Source organism: Microtus oregoni, unplaced genomic scaffold, assembly GCF_018167655.1.
Source record: "Microtus oregoni isolate MIOR12 unplaced genomic scaffold, Mior012 000007F_ref0000211, whole genome shotgun sequence".
Classification (NCBI taxonomy): Eukaryota; Metazoa; Chordata; class Mammalia; order Rodentia; family Cricetidae; genus Microtus; species Microtus oregoni.
In genome coordinates, this window is record NW_024543066.1 from 54,917,150 (window position 1) to 54,937,045 (window position 19,896).

At 45.6% G+C, this 19,896-nt stretch overlaps 2 protein-coding genes across 3 annotated transcripts; one reads left to right on the forward strand and one right to left on the reverse strand.

Annotated features, from left to right (window-relative positions):
• Window positions 1–165: 165 nt before the first annotated feature.
• Ilf2 (interleukin enhancer binding factor 2) lies at window positions 166–11,167 on the forward strand. 2 transcript variants are annotated; one of them, XM_041655444.1, is made up of 13 exons: window positions 166–292; window positions 1,008–1,067; window positions 1,689–1,731; window positions 4,053–4,157; window positions 4,602–4,679; window positions 4,988–5,090; window positions 6,987–7,052; window positions 8,153–8,269; window positions 9,006–9,084; window positions 9,495–9,582; window positions 10,203–10,264; window positions 10,339–10,544; window positions 10,679–11,167. In XM_041655444.1, the coding sequence occupies exons 1-13, from the start codon at window positions 288–290 to the stop codon at window positions 10,837–10,839; spliced, it is 1,173 nt and encodes a 390-aa protein (XP_041511378.1). In that variant the 5' UTR covers window positions 166–287; the 3' UTR covers window positions 10,840–11,167. The 2 variants fall into 2 exon arrangements, with proteins under 2 accessions (XP_041511378.1, XP_041511379.1); XM_041655445.1 differs by lacking the exon at window positions 166–292 and adding an exon at window positions 391–783.
• Window positions 11,168–12,130: 963 nt separating this feature from the next.
• Snapin (SNAP associated protein) lies at window positions 12,131–14,436 on the reverse strand. The gene is made up of 4 exons (XM_041655446.1): window positions 14,247–14,436; window positions 13,981–14,027; window positions 13,615–13,733; window positions 12,131–12,815 (listed from the first exon to the last, which is right to left on the reverse strand). The coding sequence occupies exons 1-4, from the start codon at window positions 14,387–14,389 to the stop codon at window positions 12,714–12,716; spliced, it is 411 nt and encodes a 136-aa protein (XP_041511380.1). The 5' UTR covers window positions 14,390–14,436; the 3' UTR covers window positions 12,131–12,713.
• Between the last annotated feature and the right edge of the window lie 5,460 nt (window positions 14,437–19,896).

Genomic DNA, 19,896 nt, shown 5'->3' on the forward strand with positions numbered 1-19,896 from the left:
TATTACCGTAGAAGAGGTTTCGCAGTGCACAGCCCGAATTCCGCACGCCCCCTTTCGTCAGTGGGGAAAATCTCATTCATCCCCGTTATGTCTTCTTATTGGTTGGCTCCTTATAGGGCATTTTTCATTGGTTGCTGCATTAACCAATAATCAGGAGGGAGGGAGCGAGGCGGGAGCCTATCGCGCCTGCGTTTGTTGGGACGCACCGGCCGACGCTTCTCTGCGGACCTTATTCTTTCAGGGAAAGGGCGGTTGAGTGGCCTCCATTGTTCAGGATTAAGCGGGCCATGAGGTAAGTGGACAGAGTGCTTGAAAGTTCCTCCCGAAACCTCGGGAGGGCGGGCTGCAGCGGAGGCGGAGGGCCAAGGGCCTGTGTCTGGGCGGCTGACGGGAAGCCTGGCCGCCGAGAATGGAGTTGGAGGAGGCTGGTGGAGGCGGGGAGCCGAGCCTGGAGGGGCTGGGGCCCGGCAGGGCGCTGGGTTAGCACCTAGCCCTCGGGACTAGAGGACCAGAGCGGGCATCCTCGGGATGCAGCGAGAGGGCCGGGGCGCTGCGCGTTTTCCTGGTGCCTAGTGTTTGACCAGTGCCTGGCAGCTGTTAGGTTCTGCTGATAAAGAGAAGTCACTTTACTCTGTTAGGATTGGTTTGCCTCCCGGTCGGGCTGCTTAGTAGGGTCTTGTGTGTCAGGGTCTGAACCTTGTATTTTCCTGATGTGAGCTTTGATAAAATCCAGAATTAGAAGTCGGGTGTGGTGTCGCACGCCGCAGTCACAGCACTGGGGAGGTAAGGCAGCACGGTCCGGAGTTCTAGGGTAGCCTGGAATACTTGAGACCCCTCTCAAAAACAAACTCAGAATTAGGACGTCATGGGGGTGGGGCTGGGCATCGTTGGAATGGGGGAAAGTGACTTCTGTAGTTGGCCACGGTAAGGTAAATTAGATGGAAACAGCATGGCTGGTATGATGGAGACGTTTCCAGCGAGGTCATGGAAAATGTACGTATTTTTAGGGGTGACAGAGGACGTGGTCGTGGAGGGCGCTTTGGTTCCAGAGGAGGGCCTGGAGGAGGGTAAGTGTGGCTCTTTGCGTCTTTGGCCTGGTTTGAAGCAGTCATTTAGATGGGGGTTTGGAGTGGGCTGTTATACCTGATTTGGGTTTTTTGCTTTCGTTTTTTTGTTTTGTTTTGATTTTTTTCGAGACAGGTTTTCTCGGTGTAGCTCTGGCTGTCCACAACTCACTCTGTAGACCAGGCTGGCCTCAAACTCACAGAAAGCCGCCTGCCTCCGTCTCCCTGAGTGCTAGGATTAGAGACAGGCCCACCACCGCCCTGCTCTACTTGATTTTGTGGAAGTCCCGTGAAGCATTTCTTTCTTTCTTTTTTTTTTTTTAAGATTTATTTATATGTATACAACATTCTGCCTCGATGTATGCCCGCATGCCAGAGGAGGGCGCCAGATCTCAGTACAGATGGTTGTGAGCCACCATGTGGTTGCTGGGAATTGAACTCAGGACCTCTGGAAGAGCAGCCAGTGCTCTTAACCTCTGAGCCATCTCTCCAGCCCCAAGCATTTCTTTCTTGATGTCCTGCTAAGTGAATTTAATGCAGCTCAGAAACTCCCAAATCCGTAAAAGACAAAGCTGGTGCACTTGCTTTCTGTTGGAGTAATTCTGGATTGTTTTTGTGTTTTAGGTTCAGGCCTTTTGTGCCCCATATCCCTTTTGATTTCTATTTGGTGAGTATTTGGCTTTCGAGGACTTTCCTGGCCATTGCTCAGATGAAGAAATGGAGCCTTGAATCTCCTTGTTAATGAAGTTGGATATTGTTCGGAGTAGATTTATGAATGAAAAACAAACCAATTGGCTAGCCAGTCTTCAAAGTGACTGTGATCCCTTTGTAATCCCAGGACTGGAAGCCTGAGGCCCAAAGCCAGCCTGGGCTACTAATAGTGAACAAGAAAACAGTATAAACAGAGCAGGGAAGAGAATTCCTTTACTGTTTGATTATAATATAAATGAATAATTTTTATGGTTTATTTATTTTTGAGACAAGACCTTTATATATAATTTGGCTGGCCTAGAATTTACAGAACTCTGCCTGCTCTGCCTCCTGAGTGCTAAAAGTGTGCTACCACACTGGATCCCCCACCCCCACTGGGTCTCTCTGTGTATCCTTGACTGCCCTGGAACTCAGAGATCTACCTGCCTCCCCCATCCAACACAGTGTTAGGATTATAGGTATGTGCCACCGCCACCATACCCTGACTTCACAGTGAATTATTTTTATTTCATGTATGTGTATGTTTACCCTCATGCATGCCTGGTCCACTTAGAGGCTAGAAGAGGTTTTCAGAGGTTGTGAGTTGCCGTGTGTGCACTAGGAACCAACCTGGGCCTTCTGCAAGAACACCTAGTGTTCTTAGTTGCTGAGCCATCTCTCCAGCCTCAGGGTTATAAAAATAGTGTGGCCGGTGGTGTAACTCAGCTGGTAGAGTGCTTGTCTAGTATGCACAGAGCCCAGGGCATTTTATGTATCACACCTGTAATCCAAGCACACAGGAGGCTATGTCAGCATCAGCTACCCAGCAAGTTCAGGCCAGCCTATGATACAGTAGGCCCTCTATCACAAAGAATTAACAGAGCAACAAGGTATTGAGAACTTGAATTAGGTTCTTCCTATTTATATTTGGACTTGAACTTGAAGGAGTTAAAAGCAAGGGTTCCAAGTTGGGTGTAACGGCTTTGAAATAACAGAGTAGATGGAAAAACAGGATCAAATACAGACTTTCCTGTGTGGGGGTAAGAGGTGGGCTTACTATAAAGATTTGTGTGTGTGTGTCTATATGTATGTGCACCATACACATGCCTAGTACTGGTACTAGTGGAGGCTGAAGAAGGAGTGAGATTCCTTGGAACTGAAGTTTGCAGGTGGTTGTGAGCCCTGTGTGGGTATTGTGAATTGAACCTGGGCTCTCTGTACGAATAACTGCTGAGCCATCTCTCCAGTCCCCTTCCCCCCTTTTCTTGTTTTGAGACAGGGTTTCTCTGTGTGTGTAGCATCCTGGAACTCTCTGTAGAGTGACATTGAATTCAGATCGTCTGCCTCTTGAGTGCTGGGACTAAAGGCGTGCACCACCACACTTGACTTCTAGCCTCTATTATTATTAAAATGATTTCTTTTTATTTTACGTGCATTAGTGTTTTGCCTGCATATGTCTATGAGGGTGTCAGATCCTCTGGAACTGGAGTTATAGACAGTTGTTAGCTGCCATGTGGTTGCTGGGAATTGAACCTGGGACCTCTGGAAGACCCAGTGCTCTTAACCCCTGAGTCATCATCTCTCTAGCCCTCCTATTTTTAATTTTTTAAATGTTTTTATAACTAAGGAGTGGTGATGCACACTTAATTCCAGCAGTTGGGAGGCAGAAGGCAGTCGGATTTCTGAGTTCAAGACCAGCCTAGTCTACAGAGTGAGTTCTAGGGCAGCAAGGACTACATAGGAAAGCCCCATCTTAAAAAAACAAGTAATAGGGGCTGGAGAGATGGCTCAGTGGTTAAGAGCATTGCCTGCTCTTCCAAAGGTCATGAGTTCAATTCCCGGCAACCACATGGTGGCTCACAACCATCTGTAACGAGGTCTGCTGTCCTCTTCTGGTCTGCAAACACACACAGATTGAATATTGTATACATAATAAATAAATATTTTAAAAAAAACAAGTAATAAATAATAGTAGTATTTTTATTACATTTATTATCATACGTATACCATAGCAAATGTATGAAGCTGAGAGGACGACTTTCAGGATTTGGTTCTGTGTGGGTCCCAGAAGTTGATAATTCAGGGCCTTTATTGTCAAGCCATCTCCCTGGATCTTGTTCATATATTTTTGAGACCGGGTCTCATTGTAGCCTAGGCTGGTGCTGAATATAGATTCTCTCCTGCTTCTATCTTGGAAGTGCTGGGATTACAAGTGCATAACAATTTTATTTCTGTTACTCAACAGTATATTCTTCTGTATGTTACTTTTGGTAAATAACAGTTTAATTTCTGGTTTAGTGTGAAATGGCTTTTCCTCGCGTCAAGCCTGCACCCGATGAAACATCCTTCAGCGAAGCTTTGCTGAAGAGGAATCAGGACCTTGCCCCCAATTCTGCGGAGCAGGTATGTTCTTTTCTGAGTCTGTGCTAAGGGCCTAAAGAGTTAAGAGTTGGGCTGGAGAGATGGCTCAGAGGTTAAGAGCACTGGCTGTTCTTCCAGAGCGCCCACATGATAGCTCACAGCTGCCTGTAGCTCCAGTTCCAGGGGATCTGACACCCTCACACAGACATGCATGCAGGCACAACACCAATGTGTCTATGAAATAAAGTTAAAAAATAAATTGAAGAGTTAATAATCCATCTGATTAATAAGAGTATTGTCTTGCCTAGGATTGTAGGCCACTGATAGACCACTTACCGAGCACACTTGAGGGTCTGGGTTATTGGAGCCCAAATTCACCCCCCTTCTTACTGTAGGTGGAGAGTCTGGTGATGATGCAAACAGATTAGATATGTTATTTTGTGTAATTTTTGGCCTTAGGGTATTTTTGCTTTGTGACATTTTCAGGCTTCTATCCTTTCTTTGGTGACAAAAATAAACAATGTGATTGACAACTTGATTGTGGCTCCAGGGACATTTGAAGTGGTGAGTTTTAATGGATTAGCCCTAAGAAAGGGCAGCCTTGGTGGGATGGAAATTTCCTTGGCCATTGCCTGTTAATCTTTCAGTTGTCTGCTTTCCAGATCAAAGCCCAAAGTGGAAAAGTACTGGGGCATTCTGGAACTTTGTGATCTAAGGACAAGATTGTGTCCCTGGTCTATTCCTGTGTGGTTGTCTGGGGTGTGATTTGGTCACGGGGGCTTCCAGATCTGGTAGTAAGGCTGCTGAAATAGGCCTGTGGGGACTCGCCACCTTCATTTTTCTCCATTTCCCGGAAATCCCTTTTTCAATAGCAAATTGAGGAAGTCCGACAGGTCGGATCCTATAAAAAGGGGACAATGACTACAGGACACAATGTGGCTGACTTGGTGGTCATACTGAAGATCCTGCCAACATGTAAGTGTTTTTCTCTGTTGGGGATGGGACATGGCGTTGGGCATGTTAGCTTGTCATGGGATGTCTTAGAGCCCAGGACCCCTCAGAAGGTCTGCGTCTGCTCTGAATATCTGTGTAGTGGCAACAGCAGCTGCACTTACATAAAGAGTCAGGGCTGTGTGGGGCAGCATCTAGCAGGAGTCTCAGCCCAACCTTTTTTTAAAGATTTTTAGCCAGGCGGTGTTGGCACACGCCTTTAATCCCAGCACTTGGGAGACAGAGATAGGTGGATCTCTGTGAGTTCGAGGCCAGCCTGGTCTACAGGAGCTAGTTCCAGGTCAGGCTCCAAAGCTACAGAGAAACCCTGTCTTGAAAAACAAAAACAACAAAAAAAAATTTTTTTTTTAAATATTTATTTATTTATTATGTATACAATATTCTGTCTGTGTATATGCCTGCAGGCCAGAAGAGGCCACCAGACCCCATTACAGATGGTTGTGAGCCACCATGTGGTTGCTGGGAATTGAACTCAGGACCTTTGGAAGAGCAGTCAATGCTCTTAACCTCTGAGCCATCTCTCCAGCCCCCAAAAAAAAAAAAAAAATTTTTTTTTTTTTTATATTTTTTATATTTTATTTCTATTAGTGTTATGCTTGTATGAATGCATGAATACCATGCACATGCATGGTGCTCACAGAGGTCAGAAGAGGGCTTTGGATCCCTTGGAAATGGAGTTATAGATGGTAGTGAACGACCAAATAGGTGTTGGAAACTAAACCCAGGTCCTCTGCAAGAGGAACAAGTACTCTTAACCCCTGAGCCAGCCCTCTAGCCCACTTTCCTAAACATCAGGTTAGTTGTAGGGCTGGTAATAATTTAAAGTCCAGACCATCTGTCTATCCATCCATCCATTTGTGAGTGGAAGGGAAATAGTAAATTTATTATTTATTTTTCTTTGTTTGAGACAGGGTCTCACTATGTAGCTTTGGCTATCCTGGAATTCACTATGTAGAGTAGGCTGGTCTACAACTCAGATTTGCTTGCCTCTGCTTCCTGAGTGCTGGGATTAAAGGTGTTTACCATCACACTGGGCTCTTTGGTTTTTTTATTTTATTTATTTATTTTTTAAATATTTATTTATTTATTATGTATACAATATTCTGTCTGTGTCTATGCCTGCAGGCCAGAAGAGGGCACCAGACCCCATTACAGATGGTTGTGAGCCACCATGTGGTTGCTGGGAATTGAACTCAGGACCTTTGAAAGAGCAGGCAATGCTCTTGACCTCTGAGCCATCTCTCCAGCCCTTTTATTTTATTTTTTAATGCAATTGGAGTGATATGGGACTAACTGTAGTGCGTGTCTAGAAGTTATGGCCAGCACTAAAGTCCACATCCATTAACTGAAATCAGTTTTGCTCCCTGTGAGACATTGGTTGTGTCTAGACACATGTTTGAGTATTTCAATCAGAGGTGCTACTGGCATGAGTAGGGAAAGGGGCCAGGTGTGCTAAGACAGACCCCGTCCTCACTGAAGAGAATAACCCAGCCCACGTCCAGAGTGCTAGTGACCTGGAGACACTGCTGTGCAAAGAAGGCATGTAAGCCTTTAATCCCAGCACTTGGGAAGCAGAGTCTACAGAGTGAGTTCCAGGACAACCAAGACCAGAGAAAACTCTGCCGCAAAAAAAAAAAAAAAGAAAGAAAAAGTAAAAAGATGTATATGGTGCCTGGGGATGCCTATTGCTTGAGACTTCCAGATTCTCCGTCCAGACTTTCATTCCCCCGGCAAGAGTTCATTTTAGTTGAATAAGCTTCAACTTATTGTAGAAATGGAATTGCCACATTGTTTACTGATAGAAGTAGTCTACATAAAATGTGTACTGTAGCATTAATTTTGTCCTTTTTTCCCATCTAGTGGAAGCTGTTGCTGCCCTGGGGAACAAGGTTGTGGAAAGCCTGAGAGCCCAGGACCCCTCAGAAGGTCTGCGTCTGCTCTGAATATCTAAGTAGTGGCAACAGCAGCTGCGCTTACATAGTCAGGGCTGTGTGGAGCAGCGTCTAGCAGGAGTCTCAGGCAGTCACAGTTTATTTTCTTTTATTATGAAGGGTGGGTTATGAGAGAGAGATTTACTCTGTTCCTCCTCCCTCAGCCTCCCAAGTGCTAGGATCATAGATGGGTATGTACCACTGAATTCTCATTTGTTTTAAAGCTTCGTAATTTAGAAATAACCCTAAGTTTGAATTTGTATGTGAGGTGTTGAGGTTGAACACAGTGCCTCTCATACATGCTAGGTGATCAGTTGGCCACTGAGCTTCATCTCCAGACCTCGTCTCTTCAGCTTGCACTATCCTCTGCTCCCCTACTTTTGAGATGGGGTGTCATGTCAGGTTGGTCTAGCACTCCTGATGATCTTCTTGCTGCCACCTTCCACTTACTGGTATCCAAGCTCTTATTAATGTTTGAGACCAGCCTTTGCTACATATACAGCTTGTCTCAAAAATTAAATAGCTCACTGCCAGAAAACCCACCTGTTAACCAGGTATGGCATGCTTATAACCCCAACATTTGAGAAGCTAGGGCAGGGGGTTTGATAATTTAAGACCAGCCTGAGCTATATACATAGTAAAACCTTATTCCCAAAACAAAATGAAGGCTGGGTAGGTAGAGCTTAGCTGTCAGGGTCCATGTCTAGCGTGTGAAGTTCTGAGATCAGTACTCAGCATTATATCCGGCAGATTTGGTGGCACACTTAACATATGCTTAGCTAGTGAGGCAGAGGAAGGAGGATCAGCAGGTCAGTCATCTTTGGCTATACAATGAGTTGGAAGGCAGCCTGAACTAAATGAGATCTTGTCTCAAAAACAAAATGGGTTAGCAAGAAAGATGGCACAGTGGGTAAAGGTGCTTGCCACTCAGCCTGATGCCCTGAGTTTGTTCCCTGGGCCTAGATGGTGGAAGGAGAGAACTTATTCCTAAAAGGTTGTCCTTTGGCCCACTCATACATGATCTAAATAAATATAATAATAAAAGCAAAACAGAACAAATATGTGTTACATATTTTGATTATTTTGTTCTTTTAGTTTTGACCATGCTGACTAATGAAACTGGCTTTGAAATCAGCTCTTCTGATGCTACAGTGAAAATTCTCATTACCACAGTCCCGCCCAATCTCCGGAAACTGGACCCGGAACTCCATTGTGAGTCTTCTGTCCCCATTTGTGACAGGAGCCAAGGCTTTGGCGCTTTCTGGAAGTTTTAGTATTGCGTTAACTGTGAAGGGTTACTTTCTCCATGATTTGTCAACCGTTTTACCAGCTTCCTAGTAAGATTTTCAAAGCCTTAAAAAGGATTGCAGAAGCCGGGTGGTGGTGGCGCACGCCTTTAATCCCAGCACTTGGGAGGCAGAGGCAGGCGGATCTCTGTGAGTTCGAGACCAGCCTGGTCTACAAGAGCTAGTTCCAGGACAGGCTCCAAAACCACAGAGAAACCCTGTCTCGAAAAACCAAAAAAAAAAAAAAAAAAAAAAGGATTGCAGAAGAAAAAAACTTGGAAGAAAATTTTTTAAAAAAGTAAAAGTGTAGCCAGGCGGTGGTGGCGCACGCCTTTAATCCCAGCACTCGGGAGGCAGAGGCAGGCGGATCTCCGTGAGTTCGAGGCCAGCCTGGTCTACAAAGGAAGTTCCAGGAGGCTCCAAAGCTACAGAGAAACCCTGTCTTGAAAAAACAAAAAAACCCCAAACAAACAAAAAAAGTAAAAGCGTGTGTAAATACTTAGACGGGAAGAAGATTATTGGCAGATATTGCCTGTTTTCAGATTTAGCTGGGGGGCAACCATAGTGTTTGGACAAGTGGCTTGCTGTACTCCTGGACAGGCACTGGGATTGACTTGCACATTTAATAGGAAAGTTTCTTAGCCTGTTATGCTTGTCTCCAGTGGACATCAAGGTGTTGCAGAGCGCCTTAGCAGCCATCCGGCATGCCCGCTGGTTTGAAGAAAATGCTTCTCAGTCCACGTGAGTCTCACTGGTTATTTGTAGGAGTGTAGTGGTTCTGGCCTGTGATCCAGCCACCATGAACAAGACGCGCCCCCCCACCCCACCTCCTCTGACAGAACTGTTTCAGATGTGATGTCTGGGTTTTGATTTTTACCTAAATGAACAAGGTTGGGGAGGGTATGTTAATATTTTATTGTGTGTGAGTGCACATACACAGGTCACAGTTGGGTAGCTAGTCTCAGGACAACTTTAAGGAATTTTCTCATTTCAGCTTTTGTCAGACTAGGAACAAATGCCTTTCTCTGTTGATCCAGCTGGTGGCCCCTGTACATGTAGTTCTCTAAATAGTATAGACTGTTTAGATTGACTGCTCAGTGTGGAACTACCAGGATGTTATTACCTCTAACCTATGGGTCTCTTACATTCAGAGTTAAAGTTCTCATCAGATTGCTAAAGGACTTGAGGATTCGTTTTCCTGGCTTCGAGCCTCTTACACCCTGGATCCTTGACCTACTTGTAAGTTTAAAAAAAAAGGGCGGTGAGGATGTAGCTCTGTAAGTTTAAAAAAAAAGGGCGGTGAGGATGTAGCTCTGTGTAGAGTGCTTGTCTAGTATGTGAGAGGTCGTGGTGCAGTTGGAGTCACTCTTCGTCTATATTTAGTTAGTTTTGAGACAGTGTTTTCTCTGTGTAGCCCTGCTGTGGTGAAACTTACTCTGTAGACCAGGCTGGCACTGAGCTCAGGTCCGACTGCCTCTGTCTCTAGAGTATTTGGATTAAAAGGATGCGCCACCACACCCAGCTTGATTTACTCCCAAACCTACCAACATCAGAAATCCAATGAGGCCTAAAAGAAATTGTAGTCAGTCTTCGACAGACTGAGACAGGAGCATTTGGGGTTCAAGGATAGTCTTAGGGAGACCCTGTCCTAAAAAAAAAAAACAAACACCAAAGTTTATCTAGGAAGACTGGAAGTTTACTTCTTCACTGACGTTTTTAGTGCTCGGTGAAAGTACTCTGTGCTCTCATTACTGTCAGCTCATCATTACAGCTAGTTTTCCTCCTGACTTGAAGTTTTAGTTTGCTTGATCCTAGATCTGCCAGTTGGTAGCACACCTAGCAGACTTACTCTCTTCCAGGGGCACTATGCTGTGATGAATAACCCTACCAGACAGCCTTTGGCCCTAAATGTGGCATACAGGTATAGCATGCTTCTTTAGGTTTGGGGTATAAGCTGTTTTGTGTGCTTTCTAAGTAAATGTCTTTGTGTTCTAGGCGTTGCTTGCAGATTCTGGCTGCAGGACTGTTCCTGCCAGGGTCAGTGGGCATCACTGACCCCTGTGAAAGTGGCAACTTCAGAGTACACACAGTCATGACCCTAGAACAGCAGGACATGGTGTGCTACACAGCTCAGACTCTGGTTCGAATTCTCTCCCATGGAGGCTTTAGGAAGATTCTTGGCCAGGAGGGGGATGCCAGCTGTGAGTTCTCCCTGTGATGTGGTCCAGGGGTTCTGATCTATAGAGACGCTGTATCTTAAGGTGCCCTAATATTTCTGGGTATAGCTTATTTTGTTTACTGACTGTATGAAACACGTTTTTTCCTTCTCTTCTAGATCTTGCTTCTGAAATATCTACCTGGGATGGAGTCATTGTAACACCTTCAGAAAAGGCTTATGAGAAGCCGCCTGAGAAGAAGGAGGGAGAAGAGGAAGAGGAAAACACAGAAGAGCCACCTCAAGGGGAAGAAGAAGAAAGTATGGAGACTCAGGAGTGAACTCCCCTTTACTCCTTGCTGCCCAAGGGAAGATGGGGCTAAGCCAGCTGCCATGGGCTTTATATGGTGGCATTTCTGTGGCATAGGGAGATGGAAGAAAGGAAAACAAACTAAAGGAAAGGGGGCTAGTTACTGTTTTGATAGTGGCTAAGCAGCCAGATATCTCCCATTTGTGACTGTATATGCCATCCGTCCATCTGAATGAAGCACATTCCCAATATTTAAACCTAACCACTCCCAACCAGTATACTCTCTGTTGAAATGTTGTAAAGTGTCTGGGAATTTTTTTTTTTTTCTACGAAAAATGAGTAAACTACTTCCTAGCCGGGCTTTTGGTTTTATTTTTCAACATGTAGCAGTCATTTCTGCCTTCTATACACTTAATTCTAAATGAAGTTGAATCTTTTATTATAAATACTGAGATTGCAATTTCAGCCTATATTAATTAATGTTTGAGAGTAAACTGGAATACATTTAAGCCTTGTGATGTGGGACTCTACCATTCTGGAGTATTGTAGAACTCTTTTGTACACCAACATTGTGATGGCTAATTTTCATGTCAGTATGGCTTAGGAGATTGGTGAGACATGCCTAGCTTTCTGCGGAGGATTAACTGAGCAAGATCACCTAGATGTGGATGAAATCATTCTACGAGCTGGGTACCTGGACAGAATAAAGGGATAAAAGACAAAGCAGGCAGAATCCCAGCATTCCCTTCTCTTGGCCAGCAGGAGATGGAGAAGCTTGGTTACCACACACTCATGTCTGACAATAGGCCCAGAAACATGGGTCACGGTGGCCATGTCCTGAACCCTTTGAGACCACAAAGCAAGATAAATCCTTTTTTGTTAATAACCGATAACAAGCATTTAATAATGTTGACCAATACTATCAACATTCAAGCCAGGGTAGTCAAGGGGATAAATTATTTACCTTGACTTTGCCTAAGTCCTCAGTTGTAAAGAAAACAAGTGAAATCACACGTAGAGGGAATCCCTCTAAGACAGCAAGTGACAGGATGGTCAACATTGGTTAAGTAGGCCTGGAAAGGATGGAACTCCAACTATGAAGCTTTAAGTTTTTATTTTATGTGAATGGATGTTTTGTCTGCATCTATGTCTGCATCTTGTATGTGTGCTGTGCCCCAAAAAGCCAGAAGAGGGCATTGGATCCCCTGGAACTGTAGATTGCTATGAGCCACCCCTTGGGTGCTGGGAACTGAACATCATCTGGAAGAACAGTCAGTGCTCTTGAATCACTGAGCCATCCCTCCAGCCCTTAAAATAGCTTAAAAAAAAAAAAACCATAAAAGCTTAGGGATTCTGAACTGTCAAGGTGCTATACCTTTGACCTCAGATCTTCATGTCATTTGTTGTGCTCTCCTGGGGCAGCACTGATGAAGGCAACAGTTGTGACCCTTGCTAAGAAGCAAACATTAAAATATATAAAAATATGTAAAGAAGAGTCTGGAAGAGTCATGACCATGAGAGGAACTGTGGTAAAGCAGAGGGGGAGGAGTGGAAATATTCCTGCATTAACTCTGGTGTGTTTGGAACTTTCTACCACATGATGCCTAACCTTAACATTCTCTGTGGGGAAATGTGTAGACGGGAGCCAGGCACCCTGGTACATGCCTGTAATCTCAGCATTCAGCCAGCCTGGGCTATACAGTGAGAAGCTTATTCTTGGAAGCACAAGCTGTAACGGAATCTCTTTAGGAAAGTCTGCAGTATGCATGTTTCTTGAGGCCACTACATGAACGAGTACACAGTTCAAACAAACCTAAGGTTGACAAAAACTTCTGGGATCTTCTCATGGCTACCAAAAAAAGCAGCTGGAGAACAGTACTTGTACACTCAGGTCACAGGCCCAACTTATTTGCTTGGAGAACCAGGAGGGTAAACTCCTGAATCCAGCATTGCTCTCCTTCGAGCTGTCTCCTTGGCAACACTGTGGTTTAGCCGCCTTAGCCGTTCCTACAAGACAGGAAGACGGAATCTAATCACCACTGTAAAAAGTTTACCTGAGTTAAGAAGACACTGAGCGGTACCTTAGGCTTGGACTCTTTATCCTATTTTATTTTTGTTTTTTTTCAAGACAGGGTTTCTCTGTGTGGTCCTGGCTGTCCTGGAACTCACTCTATAGACCAGGTTGGCCTCGAACTCAGATATGCCTGCCTCTGCCTCCCAAGTGCTGGGATTAAAGGTGTGTGCCACCACCACAGGGCTGGTTCAGGCAAATCCTTTAAGTATATATAAGCTTGTAAATGACATCCACTAGATATTAAGAATACTTGTCTAGTATTTTAGAGGACCTGAGGCTGAGGTCTAGTGTGGGGGAGGGGTTAACACTGCCCTTTTCTGGTGGTTAAAATGTTTGGTGGCTTTCACTGTGTTGAAGACATAAAGTAGGATAAAGAACTGTTAAAACTTTTGGGGTTTTTTTGTTGGTTTTTTGAGACAGGGTTTCTCTGTAGTTTTAGAGCCTGTCCTGGAACTAACTCTTGTAGACCAGGGTGGTCTTGAACTCACAGAGATCCGCCTGCCTCTGCCTCCTGAGTGCTGGGATTAAAGGCGGGCGCCTCCACCGCCTGGCCTGTTTTGCTTTTTTGATCCAGGGTCCTGCTATGTAGCCCTGGCTGATCTAAGAGTCCCTGTGTAGTCCAGGCTATGCTCCAAGTCCCAACCATTTTTCTTGCCTATGCCCACCAAATGCTGAAATTTCAGTATGTGTCAACATGCTCTGCTAAGAAAACTTTCTTTTTTAATTAATTACCTGGGCATTCTGTAAAATATTGTTCACCAAGACAACTCGTCGCCTGGCATTAAGCAGCTTCTTAACATAGGGGTCCAGATCCAAGGCCACCTTCTGATCCTCATTGATCCGGCATAGTTCTGAGAAGAGCAAATGGGCAACCAACATCTAATGGCTCATTTTTTGTTCTTAGGGAATATAAAAGAGGAACAAGATGAAAAACACTCTTGCAGTCTTGTGTGACCACAGATACCTACCCTTCACTCCCTTTCATTCTGTCCTAAGATATACCCAGAAATTAGAGTCCGTGAGTAGTTCTGATATTGAGGAAACCAAAGCTCATAAAAGTGAGTTCAAGGGTTCTAGGTATTCCGGGTGCTCACTCACCTGTAGCTAGGTTGTCAATTTGTTCCCGGAGCTCTACCTGGCTTTCTCTGCAAAGAGGTACAAAGGCCTACACGGTCAGTGAATGGGACGCGGGAAACTAATTCTACTTATTCCTCTAGTACTGAGACAAGCCAATCTCAAAGGCCTCACCTCCGCCTCTTTGACCCAGAAGAGTCTCAAGAACTTACCGGGTCTTTACCTCTCGCGGCCCCGCCCCTACAAAGCCAGTTCCACAGGCCCCGCCCCCAGCCCTCCCGGTCCAGCACCTGACCGCGTGCACGTGAGAGTCGAGCTGCTGCACAGCGGGTCGCAGGAACTCCAGGAGCCCCTCGGCAAAGAGGTCGCGGCCCGTGGGCCCCGCCACCGGGGTCCCTGCCCCTGACATGGCAGCGGAACCTGCCGCCGCCATCACCAACTACCCTGACGCCCGCAGCCTGCCGCGAGGGCCGCCGGGAACGGCAGCGTGCGGCGGTGCGCCGCTAGGGGGCGCTGAGGTGCACAGTCCGCCCGGCGATGGGCTAGCTGGGAAATGGAGTCCTCAGAGAGCCCTGTGCGAGCGTGCTAGTTAGTCCCCTGGAAATTGCAGTTCTTTAGCGGACCTGAAGGGGCGGGATCCAGACTTCAGGAACCCTCAGGAACCATGTTTTTGGATTGGCTATTTTTAAATTTTACTTTATTTTTTTAAAGGCAGGGTCTCTTTACATAGTCCTGGGTGGCTTAGTACTATGAGGACCAGGATGGTCTCGAACTCACCGAGATTCGCCTCCCTCTGTCTCCCGAGTGCTGGGATTAAGGCTTTTTTTTTTCTTTTTTGAAAAGTGAAACTAAGTGCTGTTGTCCATAGCCTCCCCATGGGAATCGATGAGAAAGCCAGTTGATGTTCATGTTAAAGTTTTATATTTCTCCTTTTTTATTTTTGTTGTTTTGTTTTGTTGTGTAGCTCTGCTGTCCTAGAACTAGTGATGTAGACCAGGCTGGCCTTGAACTCAGATTTCTGCCTGCCTCTGCGATCAAAGGCTTGTACCACCACTGCCCCAGTGAATTTTATATTTCTAAAGATTGTATTTATTTTTGTTAAGCAAATTCTTGCCATGTTGCCTAAGTTATCCCCGGGCTCACAGTCTTTTTGTCTCAGTCTCTCTAGTGCTGGAATCATAGGCCTGTGCCATCATAACAGGCTTTTAAAGATTTTTATGCTGATTTTTTTAGGGGGGGCAGGAGAGGATCCCTGGGGTTTGAACCTAGCAGGACATCGCAATTGCTAGACAAATGCTCTCTGCTGAGCTATATCCCCACAGTACCTTACCTCCCACCTCCACTTTTTATTTTGAGATTAAGTTTCACTAAATTGCTGAAGTGGACTTGAATTTGCAGGCCTTGAATATGCGCTCCTCCTGCTTCAGGAGCAGGCTTATACCAGGTCTGGCTCAAAAGAAGTTTCCGATTTGTTTTTCAGTTTTATATAGTATGTGTTCATGTGTATGTGTGTAGATACCTGTGCCATGGCATGTGTGTGGAGGTCAGAGGACAACTTGTGGGTCCCTGGTCCTGAGGTTACTCCCCCCACCCCCTCTCTCTCTGTGTTCTCGAGTGCAGTGAGTGCAGGTGCCTAGGGAGATCAGAAGTGTTGGAGTTACAGGCAGTTGTAAGCTGCCTGACATGGGTACAAGGAGCCAAATTCCAGTTCTCTGAAAAACCGTTATGTGCTCTTAACTGCTAAGCCATCTCTCCAGCCCCCAAATTATCACTTAAAACCTATGTGTGGGTGCATGCATGTGTGTATATATGGGTTCAGTGAGGCATAAGATTCCCTGGAGCTTTGAGGCCAGAGGTGTTGGATCCCCTAGAGCTGGAGTTACAGTTGGTTATGAGCTTCCTGCTGTGGGAACCCATCTGGGGACCTCTGCAAGTGCACTAAGTACTCTTACCCACTGAGCCATCTCTTCAACCTCTCCCTGGTGTAGGAGGTTCTTCTGTATTTGTATTGCTTTCATTGGTTGAATAAATAGACTGCCTTGGCCTTTTGAGAGGGCAGCAATTAGGTAGGCGGAGTAGACAGAACTGGATGCTGGGAAGAAGGGGAGAGAGAGAGCCACCATGGAGCTACCAGGTCAGACATGCTGAATCTTTCCTGGTAAGCCATGACCTCGTGGTGACACACAGATTAATAGAAATGAGTTAAACCAAGATGTAAGAGTTAGCCAAGAAGGGGCTAGATATAATGGGCCAGGCAGTGTTTAAATTAATACAATTTCTGTGTGGTTATTTCGGGGGTTAAGCTAGCCGGGTGGCAGGACGTGACCCGCTCCTCCTTACTACATCTCCCCACCCAAGAATATATATTGTTTTTCGAGACAGGGTTTCTCTGTGGCTTTGGTTCCTGTCCTGGAACTAGCTCTGTAGACCAGGCTGGTCTCGAACTCACAGAGATCCACCTGCCTCTGCCTCCCGAGTGCTGGGATTAAAGGCGTGCGCCACCATCGCCGGCTCCCAAGAATATTTTTAATGGCATCAAATATGCACAAAACTGAATATGCCTTTAAAAGGAATGGATTTAAGAATGAAATCCTGGTATAGGCTAGGACATGTACACATTGTGAGAGTATCTTTCTTTCATTTGTTTGAGACAAGGTATCACTATGTATTTATGACTGGCCTGGAGCTCCCTTTGTAGACCAGGTGGGCCTTGAACTCAGAGATCCACCTGCCCCTCCCTTGTAAGTGCTGAGATTAAAGGCACACACCACATTTTGATAGTTTTTCTTAGAAAGAACTGTATCAAATGTTTACAAAATATGAAAACGGCAGAGACAGGCGAGAGGAAGGAAGAAAAAGGAAGAATTAGCCAGGGAGTTGCACAAGAAAATGCAGAGATCATGATCCTCTCCCATCCTGGTAACTAACCCCCTGTGGTCCTTTGCAAACTCACTTTTTTTGTGGGTCTTTGTGTTTTTTTTTTCCCATGGTGTCCAGCACGGGGCATTTGTGGTTTATCAGTCTTTTCACTCTGGAATCTGCATGGTGCTTGCAGACAGCAGACTGCAGGGTGCTGGCTGCTGGGACGAGCTTGAGCAAGGTGTTCAACACCCAGTACAGCAGCAGTACACACCTGGTACAACAGCATGTGCTCAGGCTGGTTGTTGTATCATACCACGCCCGTCTGTGCTCTATGCGCTACCATACAGTTTGTGAACCAGGCAAGGGGCTGGAGATTGAAACACACAAAGACACACAGGTCATCCTTGAAACAGGAATGCCCCCCTTACTGTGTACCAGAGCCGCTTATATAGAGATGCCACGCCCCAGCCAAACCCACCAGAAACCACTCTCCTGCCATCAGGAACTTCTGAGGGTCTCTTGTGCTCAGAGCAGCTGCAAGCATTACAAATTGTTTACCAGAAATTCAGGATCTGGGGGGTTCACAGCTCCCAATATCTCATCCCTTTTTTCTTTTCTTCAACAATTTTTTAGGGAATTTGGGCGTTGTCGATCTATCTGGCTGCTTCCTGCTGAGCGGGAGTGCTGCATTCCTGGGGGTACTCCTTTTAATCTGTCTCTTTTAAACTTACCCTTTTCCTTCGTCTCTGAGGCTATACTCTGTCTTTTTTTTTTCATTTCTTTTGTACTCTTTTTACTAACTTTTCCTTTCTGAGGCCTTTCAATTCACCCTCTGACCTCCTGTTTCGGAGGGCACCCCTCAGAGTGTCTCTGGGGATGAAAACACACATACCAATCTTTAATCCACCCTCACCATTCCCTCTCAGTGATCCCTAGTTCCTGATCTCGGTGGGACCTCCACTGAGGTTGTCAGTGATGATCTGCTGCCATTGCTTAGGCAGAGGGCTCATAGGTACTGTCCATCACCTATCACAATGCCAGCAGCTGCTTAAAGTCCAGGTGGTGGAGGGGCTCCATCTTGGGTGACTTTGACTTCCTAGCCTCCAACTTGGGCCTCAGTTCTTCAACGTCACATTTCATTTTCTTCCTGACTTTTAACTCAAGAATCCCCTGTATCAGAACTACCCAAGCAAGTCACCTTCAGCCTGAACAAGTGTCTTTGGACTTCTTCCAACACCAATGGTCTGCTAGGTAACCCCACTGCTCCCCAACAACCTCAATCCAGTGCCTCTCTCCCCAATCATGGCAGGGATGATTCCTCCAGACTCAGTGTATAAAGTAGTGGGTCAGTTGACACAAACAAACCTGTAAGCAGACTCATGCACAGTATACCCTGCTAACCTAATTGTGCTCTCATGGTCAGCCTTCCCTTCTGCCTATATTTCTCATCAGCTGTGCTGATGCTGATGGAGCCCAGTGCCTCCACGCTTTAGTGTATGTCCTGGAGGGTCTGGCCCTGCCTCACTTCAAGCTCCCTCTTCTGACTTCACTTACCCACTCCTTCAATAGTGGTTAGGCTGACTTGCCTAACTTGTCTTGGTTGCCTTAAGGTAGGTGCATAAGGTAGCTTTGCAGAAATACTTGTGTTGGCTCAGGTAGCAAACAGTGCCTCTACCTAGAGGCTACCTGTACCCTGTACTTCACCTGGGTGAGACGATGTGCACTTGTGGGAGGGTGCACAAGAATGATGCCTAGCTTTACCCAAGGACTTCAGCATCAGGTCTCTTGACAAGTCCAAAGAACAAGGATGTGGATATTCCGGGCTTGCTCTTCTAGGAGACCAGAACTTAAGGTACCCAGCATTTGAGTGGAGGGGCTTAAAGAGTGAAGGGTGAGCTTTGGAAAGGATTAAACAGAGTCAGGCAGGCAGTTTGTGGTTCTAGTTGCTTACTGACAGCTATTCCTGGAGAGTAGCCATCTACTTGGGTGAAATCTCAGCTGCTAAGGACTCCTGCTAATCACAAAGGATGAGAAAAGAAGTTGTGTTTCTGGCCTTGGCCTTCCCTCATCCATTCTCAAGCCTGTTTTTTTTCATCCCTTTAGAGAATGTGCGAGTGAATTTAAGATTGTAGGGCATTTTGGGAGAACCCTTCCCATCAAATTTCCAGAAAGCTTTTTCATTGCATCCCTTTCCCATGGATGTTTATATTGAGCTGATAAGGTAAAAAAGCTAAACACAAATCAAACTTAGATGAAGTGAGTCCCTTAAAAGGCATCAAAACACCCCTCAGTTATGGCCTGGACCTGTTGGGCGTTTGTTGCCATCAGCACAATTGCCCTTGGCCTGCCTCCATCCCCTCATGTGGGATGTTCTTCTGTATATGTGATGCTTTCATTGGTTAATAAAGCTGTTTTGGCCAATAGCTTAGGCATATTTCTAGCTAGCTCTTACATTTTGAATTAACCCATTTCCATTAATCGATGTATTCGCACAAGGCTGTGGCTTACTGGTAAGGATCTGGAGTCTGTCTGCTTCGACAGTTATACAGCATCTCTTTGACTCCGCCTATTTTATAATCTCTGTTCTGATTTCCTGCCTGGCTTTACTCTACTAAGCCATTGGCCTAAACAGCTTCTTTAATAACCAATGGAAATAAAACATATTTATAGCATACAGAGGGGAATTCCACATCATCTATGTGTTATTTTGGCCTACTTTATATTATCCCTCTATCCTTACATTGCCCCTGAGCAATGTGGTCAGCCTGGATCCCCAGCATGCTTCGTTGAATCATTAGCTAAGGTGTGGAGTTGGAGCCCACCCAGAGTGAGAACTTCCATCCCTAGCCACTCTGCCATCTATAGTAAGCAGAGGGCACCAGAACCACCCCATTGGCATATCAAGCGAAAAAATTGTGGAAACAAGACAGACATGGTGGCACAGACCTGTAATCCCAACATTCAGGAGGGTGAGGTAGGACCATGAGTTCAAGGTCAGTTTATGCTGTATTATTAAGAACTAGTTTTAGGGCTGGAGAGATGGCTCAGTGGTTAAGAGCATTGCCTGCTCTTCCAAAA

What these genes read in the sequence shown, in the direction of transcription:
- Ilf2 (XM_041655444.1), top strand. An exon ending in AGAGGAGGGCCTGGAGGAGG is followed by an intron (nt 1,068 to 1,688) that starts GTAAGTGTGGCT and finishes TTTGTGTTTTAG; the next exon opens with GTTCAGGCCTTTTGTGCCCC. An exon ending in CCAGGAGGGGGATGCCAGCT is followed by an intron (nt 10,545 to 10,678) that starts GTGAGTTCTCCC and finishes CTTCTCTTCTAG; the next exon opens with ATCTTGCTTCTGAAATATCT.
- Snapin (XM_041655446.1), bottom strand. Translation starts at nt 14,389, where the DNA reads ATGGCGGCGGCAGGTTCCGCTGCCATGTCAGGGGCAGGGACCCCGGTG. An exon ending in TCTCACGTGCACGCGGTCAG is followed by an intron (nt 14,028 to 14,246) that starts GTGCTGGACCGG and finishes ACCTCTTTGCAG; the next exon opens with AGAAAGCCAGGTAGAGCTCC. An exon ending in ATATTTTACAGAATGCCCAG is followed by an intron (nt 12,816 to 13,614) that starts GTAATTAATTAA and finishes CCTGTCTTGTAG; the next exon opens with GAACGGCTAAGGCGGCTAAA.